Below are 21,143 nucleotides of genomic sequence, written 5' to 3'. Positions count from 1 at the left end.
TACATGCAGTGTCGACTCTCCTCGCTTGTCTTTGAATAGTTGTCTTTTTACAGCACAATTAACTCCATCATTTATCAATTCTGACTGCACTGTCTAATTTATTCTACACAAGCACAAGACCAGGAACATTTAGGAACATCTTTCTGTGTTGTGGTTAGACTCTATCTATGATGGGCTTGTGTAATAATCTCTAACCATCCAATTATAAATTTAGGTCTCTGGTCCACTGTGTGTATCCTGTCACATTATAGAGCCTTCACTTGGTTCTGTGACAAATTTTGACACAATACTATGTGTAAAACCCTTTTCCAAGAGTCTATCGAGGAGAAACTTCCCTTAATTGTTGATGTAGCAGCATCTTTAGGAAACTAAGAATCAACCTTTGCTTTGATGTTGGCAGTTTCATTCTCTATAATTTTGGGACTGTCCCCTCGTTAATTGAACCCTCTGTTTCCCAGAGATATGTCATTGATGTGAGGCCTATCCTTCTTTACAACATAGACAGAGAATACTATGAATCTCTTCCTGTACCAATTGTTCAGGCCTGTTATTTAGATAAATTAACACCGATAACCCAGTAGAGCCCAACTTCAAAGTAGCCATGTTTCGATTCATCCTCAAGTCTTAGACTATGATGTTCTCTCAGTCCTGGTGATGTTCAGTCCAAAAGTGTCTCCAACGTCATAGTCACAGGATAATAACAAGCAGTTAGTTATGGCGGTATGGAGTTGTTGACTATAGGACATGAAATGAGAGAATTCCAGTCTGATTTGTTTGTTTTTCCTGACAGGGCATTTCCACATCACTGGGCATACTGGCAGACATCTTTGTTTCCATGAGCAAAACCGATTATGAAAAGTTTAAGAAGAGCCCAAAGGTTAACTTGGTAATTGTCGTTTGTTCAAAGCACGGTTCTGAGTGGCATGCCTGCACACCTGTCAGGGCTGTTCTTGGTGTTGGTTATCTTCTCTCTCCAAGCAGAGTGGGCGTTGGGAGCAGAGTCCCTCCTAGATTAATGGGAGCAGCTCTAGTAGGTCCTATTTATCTTGGTTATCCCAGCCTCTCTCGATGAATCAGATATACAAAGGGCACCAAAAATCTTCAAGCAAAAGAATAATAGAATATCCACGGAGTTTCCCGTGTATTTCCTTTCAACATGAACAGAATTCAGTGTCTAAACTTGGTTTTAATTAATAAGTTAATAAGGTAATAAGTTAAAAACATAAAATATTATGGCGATGATCAAGGGACATGACTCAGTTGGCAGAGTGTTTTCCACATAAGTTGCGAAGACCTGAGTTTGGTCCCCAACACCCACATAAAAGCTAGGCATGATAGCATGTCCTTGAAATTCCAACCCTCCACTCTCAGGGCTGTGGATGCAGGATGGGGGTGTGGGATGGAAACGGTGGCTAGGGGAAAGGACGCCCAATGTTCTTGGGTCTTCCAACCCTCTTAGGTTTTCTTGGCACTGTCCTGGTAGGTTCCTGCGGGTTCATGAGGAAAATAAGGAGTCCCTCAGAATCTTGAAAGAAAAGCGATGCGATGTCACAGGCTTTACTCGATAGTGGAGAAACAGTGACTGCTGCTTCACTTTCCCCGCTTTCCCCCACAGGCCCTGCTCAAGGAGTTTGACCACCATTTGTTGTCAGCCTCGGAAGCCTGCAAGCTGGCAGCTGCCTTCAGTGCCTACACACCCCTCTTTGTGCTCACGGCTGTGGTAAATACAGGTTCTCCCATGCAGACAGTGGGAGGGAAAAGTCTATCCTTGAAGTAGGTGCTGGCTCTTCATTGGCAATTATGACAAGACTCCACATGGCAGGGGGTACTATTAGTTAGAATGACCATATCCTGACGCCCAAAGTTATTTCAGTCCAAACGTATAAAGCTGACTATTCCAGGACAAGGGTCCCAAAGGCTAGCAGCAGATCAGAATCACCTACAGAGCCTTTCCAAGACATGCATATCCTGGGATCTACTCTATGCCCATTAGATGCAGATCTCTTGGATTAATATTACAAAAATCTTTCATTTTGAAATATAGTTAACTTTGGGGTTGACAAGCGGGCTCAGCAGTTAAGAGCAAGTACTGCCCCTGCAGAGAACCTGAGTCAGTCCTAGCACCCATATCAGGGGGCTTGCAGCAGCCTGTAACTCCAGCTCCAGGGGATTCACCATCCTCTTCTGGGCTCCATGGGCATAAACATGTAAAGAGACACACATACACACAAATGGTTAATTAATTAAAGAATATATATGGTCTACTCTATATCTGCAATTCTACACCCTTGCGTTTCATCAACTTGGGATCAAAGTTTTTTTGCATCTGTACAGAACACATACAGACTCTTTGTTTTTACCATTCCTAGACAGTGAAGTAGTGACACTGAGTTACAGAAGTGATCTACAGATGCTGTGTGCGCATGGTTTATATGCATACTGTTTTACGCAAAGGACTTGAGCATCTACAGATTTTGGTGTCCATATGGTATAAGGAACTGACTCTTAGCCAGCTGGTTCCATACACAAATTTAAAATCCACTACTCTGTTGCTTGGGTTATAACTAAATCAATACCTTTATTGTATAGATAAATTAATTATGTTTATGTCCTGGGTGGGTGGAAACTGTTAGTGCGGCTTGTTACTGTGCCAAATACAAATACTGTGAGAAACAATGTAAAGGAAGACAAGGACTGTTCTTTTTGTTGGTGGTGGTGATGGTGATAATGTTGTTGTTGCTTTGCTTTGCTTTGTTGTTATTGTTGATATTGTTGTTTGCCTTTTTGCTAATAGTTCCAGAGGTTTCAATCTGTGGTCCATAGACTCTACTACTTTGGCCCCAGGCTAGGATAAAATATTATAGTAGCAGGAGCTGTTAAGAACAGAAAGTTCAGTCTCAGTGCTAGCAGGCATCTGACTTCCCCTTTCCTCTTTTATTTCAAACTCATTCCTGGTCATTGGATTGTGCATCCCACCTTAAAGGGGGTTCTTCCAACCCTTAGGTGATTGTCTCTGGTAAGTCTTCACAGAGTTCTCAAACCAAGCAAACAGACAACCCAACCATCATAAACCATTCGCCAAAATAACAAACAACAACAGGATCTGCCATGCTCAGGCCACAAGCGTCAGGGTCATGGCAAGATGAAAAATAAAGATAATGTTTTACTCTCCATCTCAGTCAATGGCTCAAGGCTCCATTGCTTCTCACCCACCAAAAACAAACCAAAATCCTCACATCCTCCATTAAACACTCATGAACCTCCTTTAGAAAGTCTGTGCTGTGCATTTCCTTTTCTGTAATAATTTAAGTGATTGTCCCCTGGGAATAAAAACGTTTCCTGGGTGTGGTGGTGCCCTTTAATCTGCACTTGGCGGGGCAGAGACAAGTGTGTGACTGAGTTTGAGGCCAGCCTGGTCTACATTGTGAGATCTGAAATAGCTAGGGCTACATAGAAAGACCCTGTCTTGAAAGGAAGAAAGAAAGAGAGAGAGAGAGAGAGAGAGAGAGAGAGAGAGAGAGAGAGAGAGAGAGAGAAAGGGAGGGAGGGAGGGAGGGAGGGAGGGAGGGAGGGAGGGAGGGAGAGAAGGGGATGAAGGGGAAGAAGGGGAAGAAGGGGAAGGGGAGGAAGGAAGGAAGGAAGGAAGGAAGGAAGGAAGGAAGGAAGGAAGGAAGGAAGGAAGGAAGGAAGGAAGGAAAGGAGGGGGAGAGAAGTTTGTCCTGATTCATATCTAGTACCCAATGCAATATCTGACCTCATTTGCTGTTTTCCACAGAATATCCGTGGCACATGTTTGTTGTCATATAGCTGTTCTGCTGACTGCCCTCCGGGAATGAAAAGTGTGCATCTGTGTGAAGCCAAAGAAGCTTTTGAGATTGGCCTCCTGACCAAGAAAGATGGCGAGCTGGTTAGTGGCAAGCAGGAGCTGCACAGTTTCATCAAAGCTGCTTTCGGCCTCACCACGGTGCACTCCAGACTCCATGGGGAGACAGATGCAGTTCGCGCAGCAAGGCAGCTATGCAGTGAAGCTGTGGGCAAGCTCTACACCTTCAGCACTTCCCCCACAAGCCAGGACAGAGAAGGCCTGTCTCAGGAAATCATGTCTCTCATCAGCCAGGTGAAGGGACATCTACGAGTTCAAAGCTTCCCAAATTTAGATGCTTGCTCTTATGTCCCAGAGAGTTTCAAGTGTGGTTTAGATCGACTCATCTTGCATGGACACGTGGATTTCCAACAAATTCTTGAAACCTATTCCCAGCACCATACTTCAGTGTGTGAGGTATTTGAAAGCACTTGTGGGAACAGCAAACGCAACCAGAGAGACACAAAATCGGAGGTCTGTATTACCACTCTGAAGACAGAAACAAACACCGCAGATACTATGGTTGCTACTCTAGAGAGGGTGAGTTCCCAAGACAGCAGGAGTACAGCTTCTTCCAAAATGTCTAAGAAAGATCAAGGGAAGCTCCAAAGAGAAAGGGGGAGAAGCTGGACCCATTCCAAGGCATTCCGAGTCTCCCTGGATCTAGATATGGAGACTGAGACTGAGCCACCAAATCACAGCAATGGAGGGACAGATGTTTTCAACAAGTCTCTGAGAGACAACTCTAGCTCCTGTTCTTGGGGCAGACTGTCAGGGCTCAGCTCTTCCACAAGCTGGGAGGAAGTGAACTGCGCTGTTCAGGATGTAGTAAGGAAAGGGTCTGGCCAAGAAGAGCATCCTGTGGAGGCGCAAAGCTCTGAGGCAGCGTCTGAGGAGCCCAAGAGGAACAGAAGCAGCAGAGCTGTGTATTTGTCTTCAAAGCTCCGTGGTGTCTCTCTTCAGACAACTGGAGATGACAACTTAGAGTCTTCACCAAGTCAGTTACACAATCACACATCCATCCTTCCTTTCAATGCAAAAGATACTTGTTTGGCCTCGGGTGCAGGACTGGTAGAAACCGCTGAAGGATCTAGCAATACTTCTCTTCAGTCCAGTCATTCGTGTGGTTCTGATTCCTGGTCCTTGTCTAGTTCAGACAGGTTCACGGATGTGACCACGAATCCTTCAGTTCAGGAAGAAGAACCCTCTGGAATAATGGGTGATGTCCCAGAATCCAAGTATGACTGTAAAGACTGGCACGGAGAAAAGAATGGGGGAACACTCGCTGAAATATGCACAGGGCCTGAATTAACATCTGCCCCCTCTTCGGTCGACCCAGAAGGAGAAACAGCAGAAAGCACAGACGATGGACTATCACCCTCTCAGGTAGCCCTGGGATGTTTAGAAGGCAGCCATTCAATGTCTACGCGTAGGACTTTCTTTCCGGATGGGTCGGTTCAAAACGCTGACTCAGCAAAGACTGGCTGCTCAGTCAGAGACCAGACTGTCGACCCTGATGCCTCAACGGTGGATGAGGAGGGCCAAATGCTTGACAGCACAGAGATCTGCTCCATTGGCCAAGATGGCGCTCACAGACCACGTGCTTTGAGGTCCGGTCAGAGTGCGGAGGGGCCAAAGTCCTTTGTAAATGGCTCCAGTCCTTCCCCTATCTTCGATGAGGACTTCAGCACCACAGAGGAAGGAGAGGAGCTTGGGAGCATGCTGAAGAGCAGCCAAAACTCCAGCTCATACTCACCATGGTGGCTAAAATCACCAGCCTTTTCCCGCAGTTCGTCAGATGGGGAAAGCTCCTGGTCTCTGCTGAACTCAAGCAGAAGTTCCTTCGCCTCGCTGGCAGGACAGACCAGTCAAGAGATCCTTGAGGCTCGAACCCTACAGCCTGATGACCTTGAAAAACTTCTGGCGGGCGTGAGGCATGATTGGCTGCTTCAGAGACTGGAGAATACTGGCGTTTTGAAGTCCAATCAACTCCAACAAGCCCACAGTGAGTACAACCCTCCCAGTTTCTAGCTCCAGGTTTTAGGGAACATCTGCTAGAAGCCTGGGGAAGAGCTGGCTGGGGAACACTGATCATAAAGGGTGAACTTTGTGAATTGCCGGGAAAATTGCTTTTCTAGACATGCAATTTCCTGCCTGTGAGAAGTGAGATTTCAGGACCACATCTTTTTTTTAGAAATAGGCTATTTCCCAGTTATTATTATTATTATTATTATTATTATTATTATTAATTTTACTAATATGAATTAAAAGTCAAAAGGGATGGAATAGGGACAAAGTTTTAGAATATGTTCTCCTTCCATTCTCTCCTCTTGATTCATCATCTCAGATTCATCCGAAACTGAATGTGAGCAGCTACGTCACCTTCTCTTTCCATCCCAGCAATCCAAATCCCATTACTCGCTCAACTGACTGGAAGTCACTCCCTTCCCACACCTGTGGATTTCTTTTAAGTATTTTCTTCTGTTTACCCCTCCCAAGTCACCACACGGCACAGAAGGTCTTTGGTCACTCAGGTTTGTTTTTGTTGTTGTTAATGTTGTTTGTTTGTTGTTGTTATTTTTTGTTTTTAATGTACACTGTTGCTGTCTTCAGACACACCAGAAGAGGGCATCATTTCTCATTACAGATGGTTGTGAGCCACTCAGGACCTCTGGAAGAGTAGTCAGTGTTAACTGCTGAGCCATCTCTTCAGCTCTGGTCACTAAGTTTCAATTTAAATATCAAAACAGCATACATGTCTTCTGTGGGGTTCATGTTGACCTTTTCTCGCTTTGTGCTTTTCTCTCTTGGTTTAAAATGAAGACAGTGTTACTTTTTTCCCCCCTTCACCAGCTCCTTCAATAAAGTTGGCATCTTTGTGGAGTAAAAGTATACACTTTCTGATGTGGTTTCTCTGTCCTCCTATCCCCAATTCAAAAGGAGTAAGAAGACATGAGGGCACGCTGAAATATGCAATCAAGAATCCCTGGCATTTCTTCGAGCCTGTGAAGCAGTACTATTTTATGTTTGTGTGATCTGTCCAAGGTGGTAAATTTGGTTCTCTGCTGTTTCCAGATGTTAAGACGTTGCAATCACACGCTACATACGCCAGCACAGTCTCTATAAGTGTCTATGAGCCTTCGTTTTTCTATGCTACATACACCGGCACGGTCTCTATAAGTGTCTATAAGCCTTCGTTTTTCTCTGTACTTTCATGCTGAAGCTCGTCTTAACTTTGTCTCTGGCCATATTTAACTGAGCAAGAATCAAAAGCTATTCCTTTTTGACACTTATATAAAGTGTCACATTTTCATTGAGCTAATTTTTAATAGGAGTTATAAAAAGGCAAACTATGAGGGAGTACAAGTTGGACAGCTCTGATAAGGCAATTTAGAACTCACGTTCATTCAGCATTTCCCATGATTCCTGGAGCTGCCAGGGCCCTACAGTGAGCATGCAGAGTGGGCTTGCTGGTTACCAAGACCTGTTCAATATGGTTTAAGGAAGCCTTACCTTTTATTCCCAGGTGCCCTTCTGCTAAAATATTCCAAAAAGTCTGAGTTGTGGACAGCGCAGGAAACTGTGGTGTATCTGGGAGACTACCTGAAAGTGAAGAAGAAGGGCAAGCAGAGAAATGCATTTTGGGTCCACTATCTCCATCAAGAGGAAACCCTGGGGAGGTATTGCTGGAACCCAAGTGTGTCGTCAACATACGTCAGGCTAGTTCTCTGTTTGGTGAAGTAGTCACTCATGCGATTTTGAAAGGGTTGAAATGTGGCCCAAATATATGACTTCTCTTCTCCACCATTAGTCAATTGACAACAGTTTTCATACATCACGGAATAATGCTAGATGAGTGCCTGGATGCTGTATATACATGAACTCAAGCCCACCATGGAAACAGCTTTAAACCCACTGGATACACAAGAAAATTAGACATCTTAGTCATATGGTTGATTGCCATATTATTTGTATTTTTTAAACCCATGAGAAAATGATGCATAAGTCCGCCAGGCAGTGGTAGGGCACACCTTTAATCCCAGCACTTAGGAGGCAGAGGCAGGCAGGCGGATTTCTGAGTTCAAAGCCAGCCTGGTCTACAAAGTGAGTTCCAGGACAGCCAGGGCTACACAGAGAAACCCTGCCTCGAAAAACCAATATAATAACAATAACAATAACAATAATAATAATAATAATAATAATGCATAAGTCCAACTTTTAAAGTTGACCCTGTTTGTCATCTAAACCCTAATAACCTATGAAATCGGAAAATAAATAGAGAAATTGGGTAAATCCAAGCAGTTCTAGAGCAGCTGAAGGTTACAATAATATATGCCTCAGGCTCTATTTGAAACGACTTATACTAATTCAGCCAGCCTTCAAATGCCCTGTAAAGTAGCATCAAGACCGTTTGTCTTGATTTTTACAGAGATGACAGTTAAGCCCCAATAATGTTAAGAACTTGCCCAAAGTCATATATAAATGACAGAATGAGATGTTACAAGTTGAACTGTGTCACCTCAAATCCATATGTGGATGTTTCAGGATTCATATTGGGGAAACAAGAGCAGTTCCAACTGTAGTTAATACAAAGTCGTACTGGAGTAGGGTGAATCTGTAACCTAGCACAGCCGGGTCTTAGTCACTGTTTATTGGTGTAAAGTTAGCTATAACCAGGGCAACATGTACAAAAGAAAACATTTAATTGAGGATTTGCTTACAGTTCAGAGTGTTTGTCCATTATCATCATAGCAGGCAGGCAGGCAGCAGGAAGCAGGCAGGCAGGCAGGCAGCAGGCAGGCAGGCAGGCAGGCAGCAGGCAGGCAGGCAGGCAGGCAGGCAGGCAGCAGGAAGCAGGAAGGCAGGCAGGCAGGCCTGGTCCTAGAGCTGAGAGCTTTACATCCTGACTCACAGGCAAAAAGTGGTGGAGGGAGGGAGGGAGGGAGGGAGGGAGGGAGGGAAGGAGGGAGAGAGAGAAAGAGAGAGAGAGAGAGAGAGAGAAAGAGGAGAAGAAAAAGGAGGGGGAGGAGGAGAGAGAGAGATGAGAAGGAGGAGAAAGAAGAGAGAGGTGAGAAGGAAGAGGAAGGAGAGGGGGAGGGAGAGAGAGGGAAAGAGGGAAGGAGGGGGAGAGAGGGGGGGAGAGGGAGAGAGAGAGAGAGAGAGAGAGAGAGAGAGAGAACACCTGCTTAGCACGGGCTCTTGAAAACCCAAAGCCCACCCCTGGTGACACACTTACTCCAACAAGGTCACACCTCATAATCCTTCTGATTCTTTCAAACAGCTCTACTCCCCCACAAGTAAGAATTTAAATATCTGAGCTTATGAAGGCCAGTCTCTCCTCATTCAAACCACAATAGCTGTGTCCTTTAGGAGAAGAAACTTGGAGGTAGGCCTGCACACAGTGAGAGTGCATGTGAAGATTAGAACTATGCTGAAGCAAGGCAAGGAAATTCCACAAACCAAAGCAAGGCCGAGGGCAGAGCGTTCCTTCTGCATTGAGAGAAAACAGTACCCCCCTGACTTTTGATTTGGGACATCCAGGCTTCAGAACTATGATAGAATCTGATTCCTGCGTGTGCTCCATTATGGAAGCCAGTGCACCAAGGTCTCGCAGGATGTTCTAAGATGAGAAATACATTGGATATGAGAAAAAATCAGAATGGAATGAGGGTGTCTAAGACACATCTGATTGGAAGAATATAACGGAGAAAATAGAACAAACGCAATGCTGGAGCAGAAAACATCTGGTTACTTTCCAGAACTGCCAAAATACACCTGTCTTCAAAAACGAAAATCAGATTGGACTCAAAAGGGCTGTAAGATGAAATGAAAGAAACTAGAAGGAAGGAAGGAAGGAAGGGAGGAAGGGAGGGAGGGAGGGAGGGAGGGAGGGAGGGAGGGAGGGAGGGAGGAAGGAAGGAAGGAAGGAAGGAAGGAAGGAAGGAAGGAAGGAAGAAGAGAAGGGAGAGACTTCAGACTTCTTGAAACAACAAACAATCTTAAATCTTGCAGGCAATCAAAACAGTAAAGCAAAACTATTCATATACAAAGAAATGTCACTTAGACAGCTAACTTCCCAGTAGCAAAAATAACAATCGTAAACAATGGAAGTCTCACACTTGAAAGTATCTAAGGGAAGAAATGTTAAAGACATTTGCATATTAAAATAAAAGTGACCACAGGAGACCGATGCTAAGGAAAAACCGCATAAAATGAAAGAAAACAGCATCTTCCTAGCCACTAGATGATGACCCATAATCCTAGAAGAATGTTCCAGAAATGGCACCCTACATGGGTAACCCGTTTTTGCACACTGCTGCTGGTCTCAGTCGATCAATGAAAAGCTGATAAATGAAAAGCTCTAAATTGTTTTGAGCCTTCTGCAGGCCTGCACTCAGCACTCGGATGTCACTCTCCGGTTGCTCCTTCTCTCTGGGATGCACTCTGATACTACAGAGGCGCCATCTGGGTGTGCCCTTCCCACTGCCATCCTCCCGAGTCTGAATGGCCAGGACTGTAGCCTCCTTGAGTATATTAGATTCAGGGATTTCTGATGCAGGTTTGCCTCATGGTGGTCTATGATGCTGGCAACTCCCTCTGATTTTGTAGGACCCTCCAAGCACATGTGACATTACTCATAAATTCATACTAACTTATAACAAGTATAAATTACTACAGTGACATGTAGTACTGTAATTATGTGTTGTTTAGTTACTTACTATCTCATATAGTCTCTGTCCAATTATACTATGAGCCCTCAAAAGTTACATATCTAATAGCTCATAGTAAAATTGGTAAATTATCTAATAGCTCTCGGTAAAATTGGTATTCACAGAATGAAATCATCATTTCAAGAGAGGAATAGAGGAGGCTTCGTACTGACTTAGGTGACACAATTAAGGCCACACTGCAGATGAGACTGTCAGGCTCCAGAGTCTGACCATACTCTGGTACCCTGTGCTGAGCCGTGGTTTACACACAGGCATGAAGAACTACCGCCCTGACTGGATCGTTTCCCTCCATATTCCATATCATTTCAGGTCACGTAGCAGGAGCTGTGCTCTCTTGTAGACAAGGCTCTTATAAAATGATTTAGATCTGAAGTTGAGAGAGTTGATATTGACTAGATAAGGAATAGATATTATCTTTCCTAAAAAGAGATTTATTTCTCTTATGTATATGAGTACACTGTAGCTGTCTTCAGACACACCAGAAGGGGGCATCAGACCCTTTACAGATGGTTGTGAGCCACCATGTAGTTGCTGGGACTTGAACTCAGGATCTCTGAGTCAAGTCAATGCTCTTAACCGCTGAGCCATCTCTTCAGCCCCTGAAATTGTCTTTTATACTTCATATTTCTCTTTTATTCTTCATATTTGTATTAGTTTATTTATTTATTCACTTTACATCCTGATCGCAGACCCCTTTCTCCCAGTCCCCCATTACACATAGTCTCTCTGCACTGCCCCCCCCATCCCTCCTTTCCATCTCCTCTGAGAAGAAGCAGCTCCCCACCTTAGGTATCAACCCAGCTCAGCACATGAAGTCACTGCAGGACTAGAAGCATCCTCTCTCACTGAGGCCAGACAAGGGAGTCCAGTTAGGGGAAGAGAATCCACAGACAGGAGGCAGAGTCAGGGACAGATCCTGCTCCAGGTGTGGGGCGACCCATGTGAAGACCAAGCTGTACACCTGCTACATATGTGTGGGGTCCTAGGTCCAGCCTGCACTTGCTCTTTGGTTGGTGGTTCAGTCTTTGGGGTGCCCAAGCGTTCAGGTTAGTTGGCTCTGTTGGTCTTCTTGTGGGTCCCTCTATCCTGCTTATATACTCGATAGTAAAGATTGGTTTCACATGTTGCTATGTGGGTTCTGTCTATCCATAGATACGTTGGGAAAGAATACAAAGAGAGGAAGGGGCTCCGGCACCACTTCACTGATGTGGAGCGGCAGATGACAGCACAGCACTACGTGACAGAGTTTAACAAGAGACTCTACGAGCAAAAGATTCCGACTCAGATATTCTACATCCCCTCTACAATATTACTGGTAAAGCATGAGTTAATTAAACAAGCCTGCAGCTAGATATTAGATTAGATTTCTATTACAAGTCTACCAATGGTCCAATAAGATGTTACATGTCTAGTTCCGAGGCTCCTTCCTCTGCTTCATCAACTCCATCCTATTAAAAAAAAAACATGAAAAGAATGACAGTCTGCCCCATCCAGCACATTAATTTGGGCTTCCTGGGTGACATCAGAGTCACTGTTGATCCCAGCATCTGGTTAAGTCAGCCTTCTTACTCAACTTTTCTTGGTGTCTTGTCTCTCTACAAAAGGACCTTCAAGGTTGTATTTTGTAAAAAATTATCCCCTCAGCATGAAACATAAACCCCTTGTTTTGCATTTCTTCCTCTCACTCTTTGCAACCAAGTGAAAAGAAGCCGTACCTTAAACACGTTTATCAAGGGGAAACCATACGTACTTCGCTTTCAAAGAATTGTAACTGTTGGGCCCAGTTTGTCTTCTGAGATTCGACCCAACCTGTCTTCTGTCTTGGATTTCAGAGATGTTGGAACCAAACTCTCTTCGCTAAACATCATGTTAGAGAAAGAAACTCTGGGTACTTTGTATTTATCGTATCATTTAACCATTTTGACAAAACTAACGAGGAATTGTTATTCCTCGTAGACCTAGCTCTGAGGACACTGAAGTCTAGAATAAGTCCCCATGGCAGAGCCTCAGTCCACACAGAGATCCACCCCACTGCAGAGAACGTGGTGCTCCCTGTTGTGAATACTACCTCCCGACTCTCTGTTGCAGATTTTGGAAGACAGGACTATAAAGGGATGCATCAGTGTAGAGCCTTACATCCTGGGGGAATTCGTCAAGTTATCCAATAACACCAAAGCAGTCAAAAATGAGTACAAAGCTACAGAATATGGCTTGGCCTATGGCCATTTTTCTTATGAGTTTTCTAACCATAGAGATGTGGTGGTTGATTTACAAGGTATGTAAAATAAGGGTTTATTTTTTTTAATTCTGAATATTGCAACTGATAACACTAATCATTAATCATATACCATAGACCATTCTATGTGCAGGGTACCGTTTAGAATTAAGGAAATTGATTTTGCTGTGTGTAGCAAATGATTCCCAAGTGACTTGGGCACCTCATGATCTGCGAGCCTGTGGTCTCTTGGGCTCAGTTGCAGAGCGGTCCCTACAAACTTCCACTCACTTGAGAAGATGCAAGTGAAATCAGTTTCTTCTTGCTGCATTCCACTTCAAAATTCTCTCAACTTCTTCCATGGGGTTGGAGGATGGCTCAGTGGTTAAGAACCCTTGCTGTCCTTATATAAGTCCTGGGTTCAATCCCAGTGCCCACGTGACTGGCTGCTCACAACTCTGACACTAGTTCCAAGTTATTCAACACTCCTCCACAGGCAAATCAATAATTACTTAATTGAACTTAAAATCATCCCTGCTTTTTTTCTCTAGCCCTTTATTCATCTTGAAAGCTAATAACTGAGTTTCATATTTGGAAATATGAAACAAGAAGCTGTGTGTACTTAAATTTGAGTTTTCTTAAAATCTGCATTAATATTAGTGATTTTTTCAGTTTGTTGGTTATTGTATTTATGATAATTCATATCAGAGACTATTCTAGCAAGAGACCTTCAATCCGCAGCTCTTCCCACAGCGTTCACAGCTGTCACACTGTATGCTTCACACGCCCACACTTTATTATCTGTCTCTCTTCATGAGCATGTTTGCTCGATTGGTACAAACGTTTTCGTTTATCTCATTCACTCCTGTGTACCTAGGATATAAAAAATGTACTTTCTGTACTCAAGACATAAGTGTAGGGTAGTCAGGCAAATATAGGGCCTAGTGAATAAGGTATTAAAAAAACTTCTAAATCAAGACAAATGCTCAACGTTGAGGTTTTAGTAATTATTCTAAATGGACGTTACGCTTTACAATTCTGTGAATATTCAGTATCTCAGTATATCATACTTGACATATGTTACAATGTAGTATTGAGTTATCTTCCTTAAATTAGTAATTAGGATATTCACCTCAAATGCCTTGGCAGAAACGTACTAAGTCATGAAATGACCAAGTTTTCAATGTATCTCTTTAAGCATGCATGTGTGTGTGTGTGTATACATGTATGTGTGCATGTGTTGACATTTCTAGGGCATATGGTGCTCAGATGTATCATTCTCTTTTAGGTTGGGTGACTGGTAATGGAAAAGGCCTGATCTATCTCACGGATCCTCAGATTCACTCTGTAGACCAGAAAGATGTCACTACAAACTTTGGAAAGCGGGGAATATTTTACTTCTTTAATAACCAACATGCAAGCTGTAATGAAATATGCCATCGTCTTTCTCTGACTAGACCTTCACTAGAGCAAACAAGTAAGGTATAGCCTGTGGGTTGGGAGTTGACAAGACTTCAAGAGCCTAGCATCAGATCTGTCTCCTTCCAGGCATGCAGAGCATATTGACATATTGATTGATTGGGCCAACGGATGATTCTGGTCACTGACTTATGAGGGGAATCACAAGTGTCGATTTCAGGCCTACCCTTGCTTGCCAGGAAAAGATCCTACAGACCTTATTCCCTCTGACACAGGGACATGTCTGGTGGCTGTCCTAGTCTCTACAGTTGTATATGATGTTCGAGATCCTGAGTTGTATGAAGACAACATGGAAAAGGGCCCCAACCAACCCACAATGGATGCAGACCTCAGCTGAAAACAAACTGCTGTCATTAAGCCATTGTGGTTTCGGTTTGTTTTGTTGTTGTGTAGTAGGTTGGTTATGGCTTGGTTTGTTTGGTTTTTGCTTGTTTGTCTGTTTGGAGAGTTTTGGTCATTACCTGTAAAAGCTGATACTGTTGCTGCTTTCATGTTAACTTGAGAGCTCTTTGTGAATTTAAAACCTCCAGATTCCTGAAAAGATTTCAAACTTTGTTTCTCTTTTTACATTTGCCATTTTGTAAAACTGTTATCCGTTCAGACTTTTTTTTTAAACTGAGCTGTTGTTACCAATCTTCTTTTCATGTTTGTGTGTGATACCAGATATTTCTGTATTCTGGGTTTCTTTCTGATTCCCCCATGCTTCCTTCTAGTATGTTTCTATCTACGAAAGGTGTGATAGAAAAGTGGTCACGGACCACAGGATCACCACAGCCTATTGCTTTCCCCATACATCTTCTTCACACAAGATTGGTAATTATTATTTCCTGCTGAAAGCATTGTATAAATGCTCAGTGGTACCACACACATTTGGGGTATGTCTTCTCACCTGGGTTAACACAACCCAGGAACTCCCTCATAGACAGTCTTAGAGCATTGTCTCCTAGATATTTCTAAATCTTGTCTAGCTGACTATCAATATTAACCATCACATACTGTGCTAAGGAAATCTAGGATGAGGGGTGGTCATTAAGGGGTACCATGGAGTTCGTGTAGAAGGATGGAAAGAGAGCTATATATCCTAAAAAGAAAACAAAGCAGAGGAACCAAGAGTGACAGATTGGAGGGATGTGACAGCCAAAAATGTCAAGGAATAGAGTGACAAGCAGAAAAAGGGAAATGGGAAGCCATTGAGAAAGAGAAACATCGGATGATGTCTCAGGGCAGAGAGGGTGAGAGGGTGGGGGTAGGGGACACTCCAAAAGTACAACCTTTGTTGGAACAGAAAAACAGCTACTAGCAGAATGGGCAGAGGCCCAGTGCCAGAAGTCCTCCCAAGAGCTCTGGGTATATCACTTTCTAGGGTCCTAGGCCCCACTTCTTCCTCACTAAGCCTGCCCCAGGGTATCTTCCCTTGCATGAGAAGACTTTGCAACAGCTGCAAAGCCGTGGGTGCTGAGTGGTGTGCATGTGGAGAGCACCAAGCATCCCCTTTCAATGTACAATTAACCTAAATTCCCCTACGCCCTCTCTCAGAGCATCCTCCAATCCCACTCATTTTGTTCCAATACAAGATTTTATTCTTTGCTGCTGGATAATATTCCAGATGAGCCTGTTATAGCTGGCTCCTGAGAGGCTCTGCCAGAGCCTGACAAATACAGAGTGGATGCTCGAAGCCAACCACTGGACTGAACTCAGGGGTCCCCAATGAAGGAGCTAGAGAAAGGACTGAAGGAGCTAAAGGGGTTTGCAACCCCATAGAAAGAACAATATCAGCCAACCGGAGCCCCTAGAGCTTCCAAGGACTAAACCAACAACCAAAGAGTACACATGGAGAGACCCATTGCTCCATCCGCATGTGTAGCAGAGAATGGCCTTGTTGGGCATCAATGGGAGGAGAGGCCCTTGGTCCTGTGAAGGCTCGGTGCTGCAATGTAGGTGAATGCCAGGGCAGGAAGGTGGGAGTGAGTGGATGGGTGCAGGGAGGGGGGGCACCTTCAACAGAAGCAGGGGGAGGGAGGATGAGATAGGGGGTTTCTGGGAGGGGAAACCGGGAAAGGGGATAACATTTGAAATGTAAATGTATAAAATGTCCAATAAAAAAATCAATGTCTTTGCTAAAAGTATGACCGTTAATCAGGACTGAAATAACATTTTGAGGACATTTAGAACTTTTGCATATGGATTGAGCAATAGATGAAATTGCTGAGTAATGAAATGTCCTGGTGAAGGAGAGCGAAACAGTGGGGGAAGGGCTCAGAGCATCATCCTTCTCTTGCATCTGCACAGAACCGGATGAAGGGCACATAGGCTACATTATACCACTCTGTGTACTTCTTCCCAGATTCCTAATTTCTGCATATTTTTTCATAGATGTAAGGTTATTGAAAGGAATGCCAAGTAAAATGAAGAATGGACAGATAGAGATGAGGATGATCAAGATTTTTCGGAAGCTAATCAAAGAGAGAGAGAGAGAGAGAGAGAGAGAGAGAGAGAGAGAGAGAGAGAGAAATAGTAGCCAACAGTGTAAAATCCTACAGCAAAAATCAAGAAAAAATAGAATATGTACTTGATGAGAGACTGGGGACAGTACAAAGAGGTTGTGACAGCAAGAAAGGCCATTAACTGACCGAGAGGCGTTAAATGTCATAGAACTGAAGTCACTAAACCTGGGTCCATGCCCATGAGTCAAACCTCCTGTGAAAGCCATTTGTTGTTAGAATGATTTTGTCAGTGCTATTCTCTCTGAAGCAGTGAAGAAGGACGGGTGACCTGTGAACTCAACTCCACCCTCAAACCTCCAAATTCAGCAGAAAATGTAGGGTAAGGAAATCTACTTGCCCTACCTGTGGGATCCAGGCCTGGTTAAAATGGTACTTGACTTAGCAAACCTCCATACGAACAGCTCCTTCTGGAATAAAATGGGCTACTTTCTCCCCTGGGTTTCCAAATCCTTTGCCTCCAAGCCAGCTGGGCCATCAGATGCTAATGGTACCCAGAAATCCCTCACTTGTCATCCTGTGGATTCACTGTAAAAAAGCGGGTGGAGCCTCTGTCCAGGATGCTGACCTGGACCAATCCTAGCCCCAGACCACTGCAGCTTTACTCCCCTCCCTGCTGGGCCCAACATGGACAGTTGTTGAGATCAAGTTATGCCCTACTCTGAGTTGCTCTATATTTTGTAAACAATGTTTGCTCAGATAGATTCTGTCTTATAAGCAACTTTTGAACCTCAAAACTGAATCAAAGTATACTGGAAATGACATGAAACTTTTCGTCTCAAAGCCAACATCCAGTGACATACTTCCCCCAATATATTTGCATCACCAAACCACCACCACCACCACCACCACCACCACCTGCCAAACAGCACCAATAACTAAACCAAGTGTTCAAGTACCCAAAACTATAGGAATATGTTAATTTTAAGCCACTCCATTATAACCAGTGTCTTGTAGGCTTCTAGCCATATAATGCAAAATACATTTCATCAAGCCTCAAAGGTCCCTGTAGTATTTCAGTCTCTACTGTTTTGAAGTCCAAAGTTGCTTCTAAGACTCAAGACTTTTCATTATAACCCTCTATAAAATCAAAAAGCAAGTTATATACTTCCAATATATGATGGCACAGAATATTCATTACCATCCCCAAGGAGAGGAATTGGGGCATAGTGGGGGAAACAACTAGACCCAAACAAGACAGAAACAAGTCAGGGCAAGCACCAAATTCTACAGCCCCAGATCTGGTGTCTGGACATTCATTTCATAGGACTTAGATGTCTCCACTTCTGCATCTTTTCTGACTTCATCATATATCTCTCTCATGGGCTGGTTCCACTTCCTGTAAGCTGCCCTCCTTGGTAGATACCTCACAGCTCTGGCGTCTTCAACATCTTGTGGTCCTTTGGTAGTTTGAATGAGGAATGTCTACCATAGTCTTGGGCATTTGTACACTGGGTCTCCTGTTGGTGGTACTGTTTGGGGAGGATTGTGAGCTGTGGCTTTGTTGTGGGGGGGAATGTCATTGGAAGTGGACACTGAGAGTTTTTAAAGATGTGTGCCATTTGGAGTTTGCTCTCTCTGCTTTCTACTTGTGCTTGAAGATGTGAGTTTTCACCTTCTGTTCCAGGCATCGCAGCTGCTTTTTGCTACCGTGTCTTCCTGCCATGATAGAATCCTTCCTCTGGAATGATAAGCCCAAATAAACTATCTCTTCTATTATTAGTTTTGGTCTTGATGTTTTATCCCAGTAACAAAAAAAATAACCAATGTAGGTCTCCATTGCAGCCTTCCTTCACTTTCACAGAGTCATACAATGGCCTCTTGGAACTTTCAGGCAGGGATTCCCCTACCATACACTGCCTGGCCTCAGCAGCAATCTGAAACCAGAGAGAAAGAATTCACAATCTCTTCCTATCTGCATCCCTCATGATTCTACAGCCAATACCACTTGGGCCACACTACTAAGTTTGGTGGCCAGTTAGGAATGAGCCCTGAGCCCGTTGATCCCATTAGCAGCAGTGAAGTAGAAATTTCTGGTTTCTTTAACAGCTCAGTTGTGTCATGTAATGTTTTGCTGGAAGCTGTCTTTGTTTTCGTTTTGTTTTGTTTTGTTTTGTTTTGGTTTGGTTTGGTTTGGTTTGGTTTGGTTTGGTTTGGTTTGGTTTGGTTTGTTTTGTTTTGGTTTGGTTTGGTTTGGTTTGGTTTGGTTTTTTTCGAGACAAGGTTTCTCTGTGTAGCCCTGGCTGTCCTGGAACTCACTTTGTAGACCAGGCTGGCCTCGAACTCAGAAATCTGGCTGCCTCTGCCTCCCAAATGCTGGGATTAAAGGTATGCACCACCACCGCCCGGCTTGGAAGCTGTCTTGAGAGAGGGCATATGATATTTTGCTGGAAACAGACACTTGAAAGGGCAAATGATGTTTAGAAAGAATATAAATAGAACCCCATAGACAGTGAGAGATGCTCTTGCATCACTAAGCCACAAAACACTTTGCTGGTCTTCAATGGTTTGGCTTCTTCGCTGGTCTTTGCTGGTTTTCACTTCATAGAGAGAAACTCACCAAAGAACTTCTCGTGGTATTCCAGCTGCTTCTGGCTGTTTCTGCTGATTCCTGCCGATATGGCGGACTACTGGTATCCTGATAATGAAGAGTGAAATCACCCCAAAGAACTCCTCCTAAACAGGTCCACAACCCCCCTTTCCTATTAACCTTCTTTTACGCCTACCTCTGGTTAGTAGGCTAGAAGGAAGATTGGAGTGTTTAAGAACTCTGATTAAAGTAGGTTTTGAAAAACTAAGCCTACACAGCAGCTTTTGTTTGAAATTTCTCTCTAGGAGCAGGAAAGCCCTTAAGCAGAGAGCTCAGTTGCGTAGGTCCTGCCCTAAGAGCATCCCTGTCCTTACTCCTTATTTACTGGCTGCTTTTCCAGAAAACCCAGGTTTAATTCCCAGAACCCACATGGCAGCTCACAACCATCTGTAACTCCAGTCCCAGGTGATTGTTTCAATTCCCTCTTCTGGCCTCTGAAAACATCAATTATGTATATGGTATACAAACATGCATATAGACAAAATATCTATACACATAAACTAAATTAAAATAACAATAATAACAATACCCATGACATAGATTTAATGTTAAACTTCCCTGAAATAATAAAATAACAATAACAGTAACAATAACAATAACAACAACAACAACAACAATAATAATAATAATAATAACCATGCCATAGATTTAATGTTATGCTGCCCTGAAATTGCTTCCACCAAAGAAATTATTAGATTAATTTTTAATTTAGCCTTAGACAAGTTCTTAGGAAAGAGAAAGAAAGCAGTCAGATTCTTTGATGACATATCACAGGAACCATTTCTAAAGAAGTTGCTAATATTGTTTTATGCTGAAACCTCATGAGCTGGACGTCCACAGTCTACACTGCTCTCAGCATGGCCATCTTCTAAGCACCTTCTAGAGTGGCCTGTCCACTCACGGACAAGGACACAGAACTAAAGCTCCTTTTGTCCTTTTATTGTGGCCTTGGAGAAAGTCTTGGGTCAGACTGGCTCCCAGCAGAGACACACACACACACAACCATGTAAGTATGTCATTGCAGGAAAATGTTAAGCAAAATAAGCATAACTCAGACCAATTTGTCATGTCTCCATATGAAAGGCTCAGAAAGTAAACAAACATACAGTCTTCCAAAGTTTTAAAACATAAATATTCACAAGGCCTCCTTCCCAGGGTTACAGAGGCATTTAAAATTGCTGGAGCAATTTTAATCTTTGACCAGATTGAAAAAGCTCTCCAGGAGCTAGCTCTAAGGATACAGCCATCACTCATGCTGGCGTGGGCTTTTTGGTGGCAGTAGCTGGCTTTGAGTCACCCATGCTGTAAGTAACTCCAGTAAACTCACACTAAGCTAGATTTGAGTCGGGTAATTGCTTTTCTTGGTTGCCAGTGCTATGTCTAGGGGTGAACAGACATCTGTCTACATCTTCCCAGGAAAGTCACAATGAAGTGACTAAGGTAACGGCCATCTTATTCTGACTCCATTTCGTGTTTGCTTAGACACTCTCCTTAGCCCTCTGCCTCAGACAGTCGTACCTGCCTTGCCTTGACAACACACTTGACATTCCCGTCACTTTGGCCATGATCCTGATGTATCAACCAAACTAGTGAATGTAGACTAACTGAAGAAGGAAGGTATGAAACAAAAGTAATTGCCGTGGAATGTCTGAAGTCATTTCTGTGACCTGCCAGAGTTAAGACCCTCATCCAACTTTGATGGGAGTGATGCTGTTTGTGAGCTCGGCTTTAAAAACACTGTATCTCTGAGCTTCATCCCCAAGAG

The 21,143-nt window shown here is 43.6% G+C and overlaps 1 protein-coding gene across 10 annotated transcripts in view; it reads left to right on the top strand.

Annotated features, from left to right (window-relative positions):
* Alpk1 (alpha-kinase 1) overlaps positions 1-18,510 on the top strand; it is a 113,830-nt gene extending 95,320 nt beyond the window's left edge. For 5 of the 10 annotated variants that reach the window (XM_006502102.3, XM_006502101.4, XM_006502103.3 and 2 more), the window contains 8 exons: positions 791-886; positions 1,616-1,720; positions 3,776-5,867; positions 7,389-7,542; positions 11,746-11,908; positions 12,682-12,868; positions 14,097-14,285; positions 14,357-18,510. In XM_006502102.3, the coding sequence (XP_006502165.1) occupies positions 791-886; positions 1,616-1,720; positions 3,776-5,867; positions 7,389-7,542; positions 11,746-11,908; positions 12,682-12,868; positions 14,097-14,285; positions 14,357-14,382 (3,012 nt within the window). In that variant the 3' untranslated portion in view covers positions 14,383-18,510. The other 5 variants (XR_003954389.1, NM_027808.1, XR_003954388.1 and 2 more) reach the window with 5 other exon arrangements.
* The last annotated feature ends 2,633 nt before the right edge of the window (positions 18,511-21,143 follow it).

Source organism: Mus musculus, chromosome 3 (genome assembly GCF_000001635.26).
Source record: "Mus musculus strain C57BL/6J chromosome 3, GRCm38.p6 C57BL/6J".
NCBI lineage: Eukaryota > Metazoa > Chordata > Mammalia > Rodentia > Muridae > Mus > Mus musculus.
The sequence above is the reverse complement of the archived record's forward strand: the minus strand, read 5'-3'. Positions and strand labels throughout refer to the sequence as shown.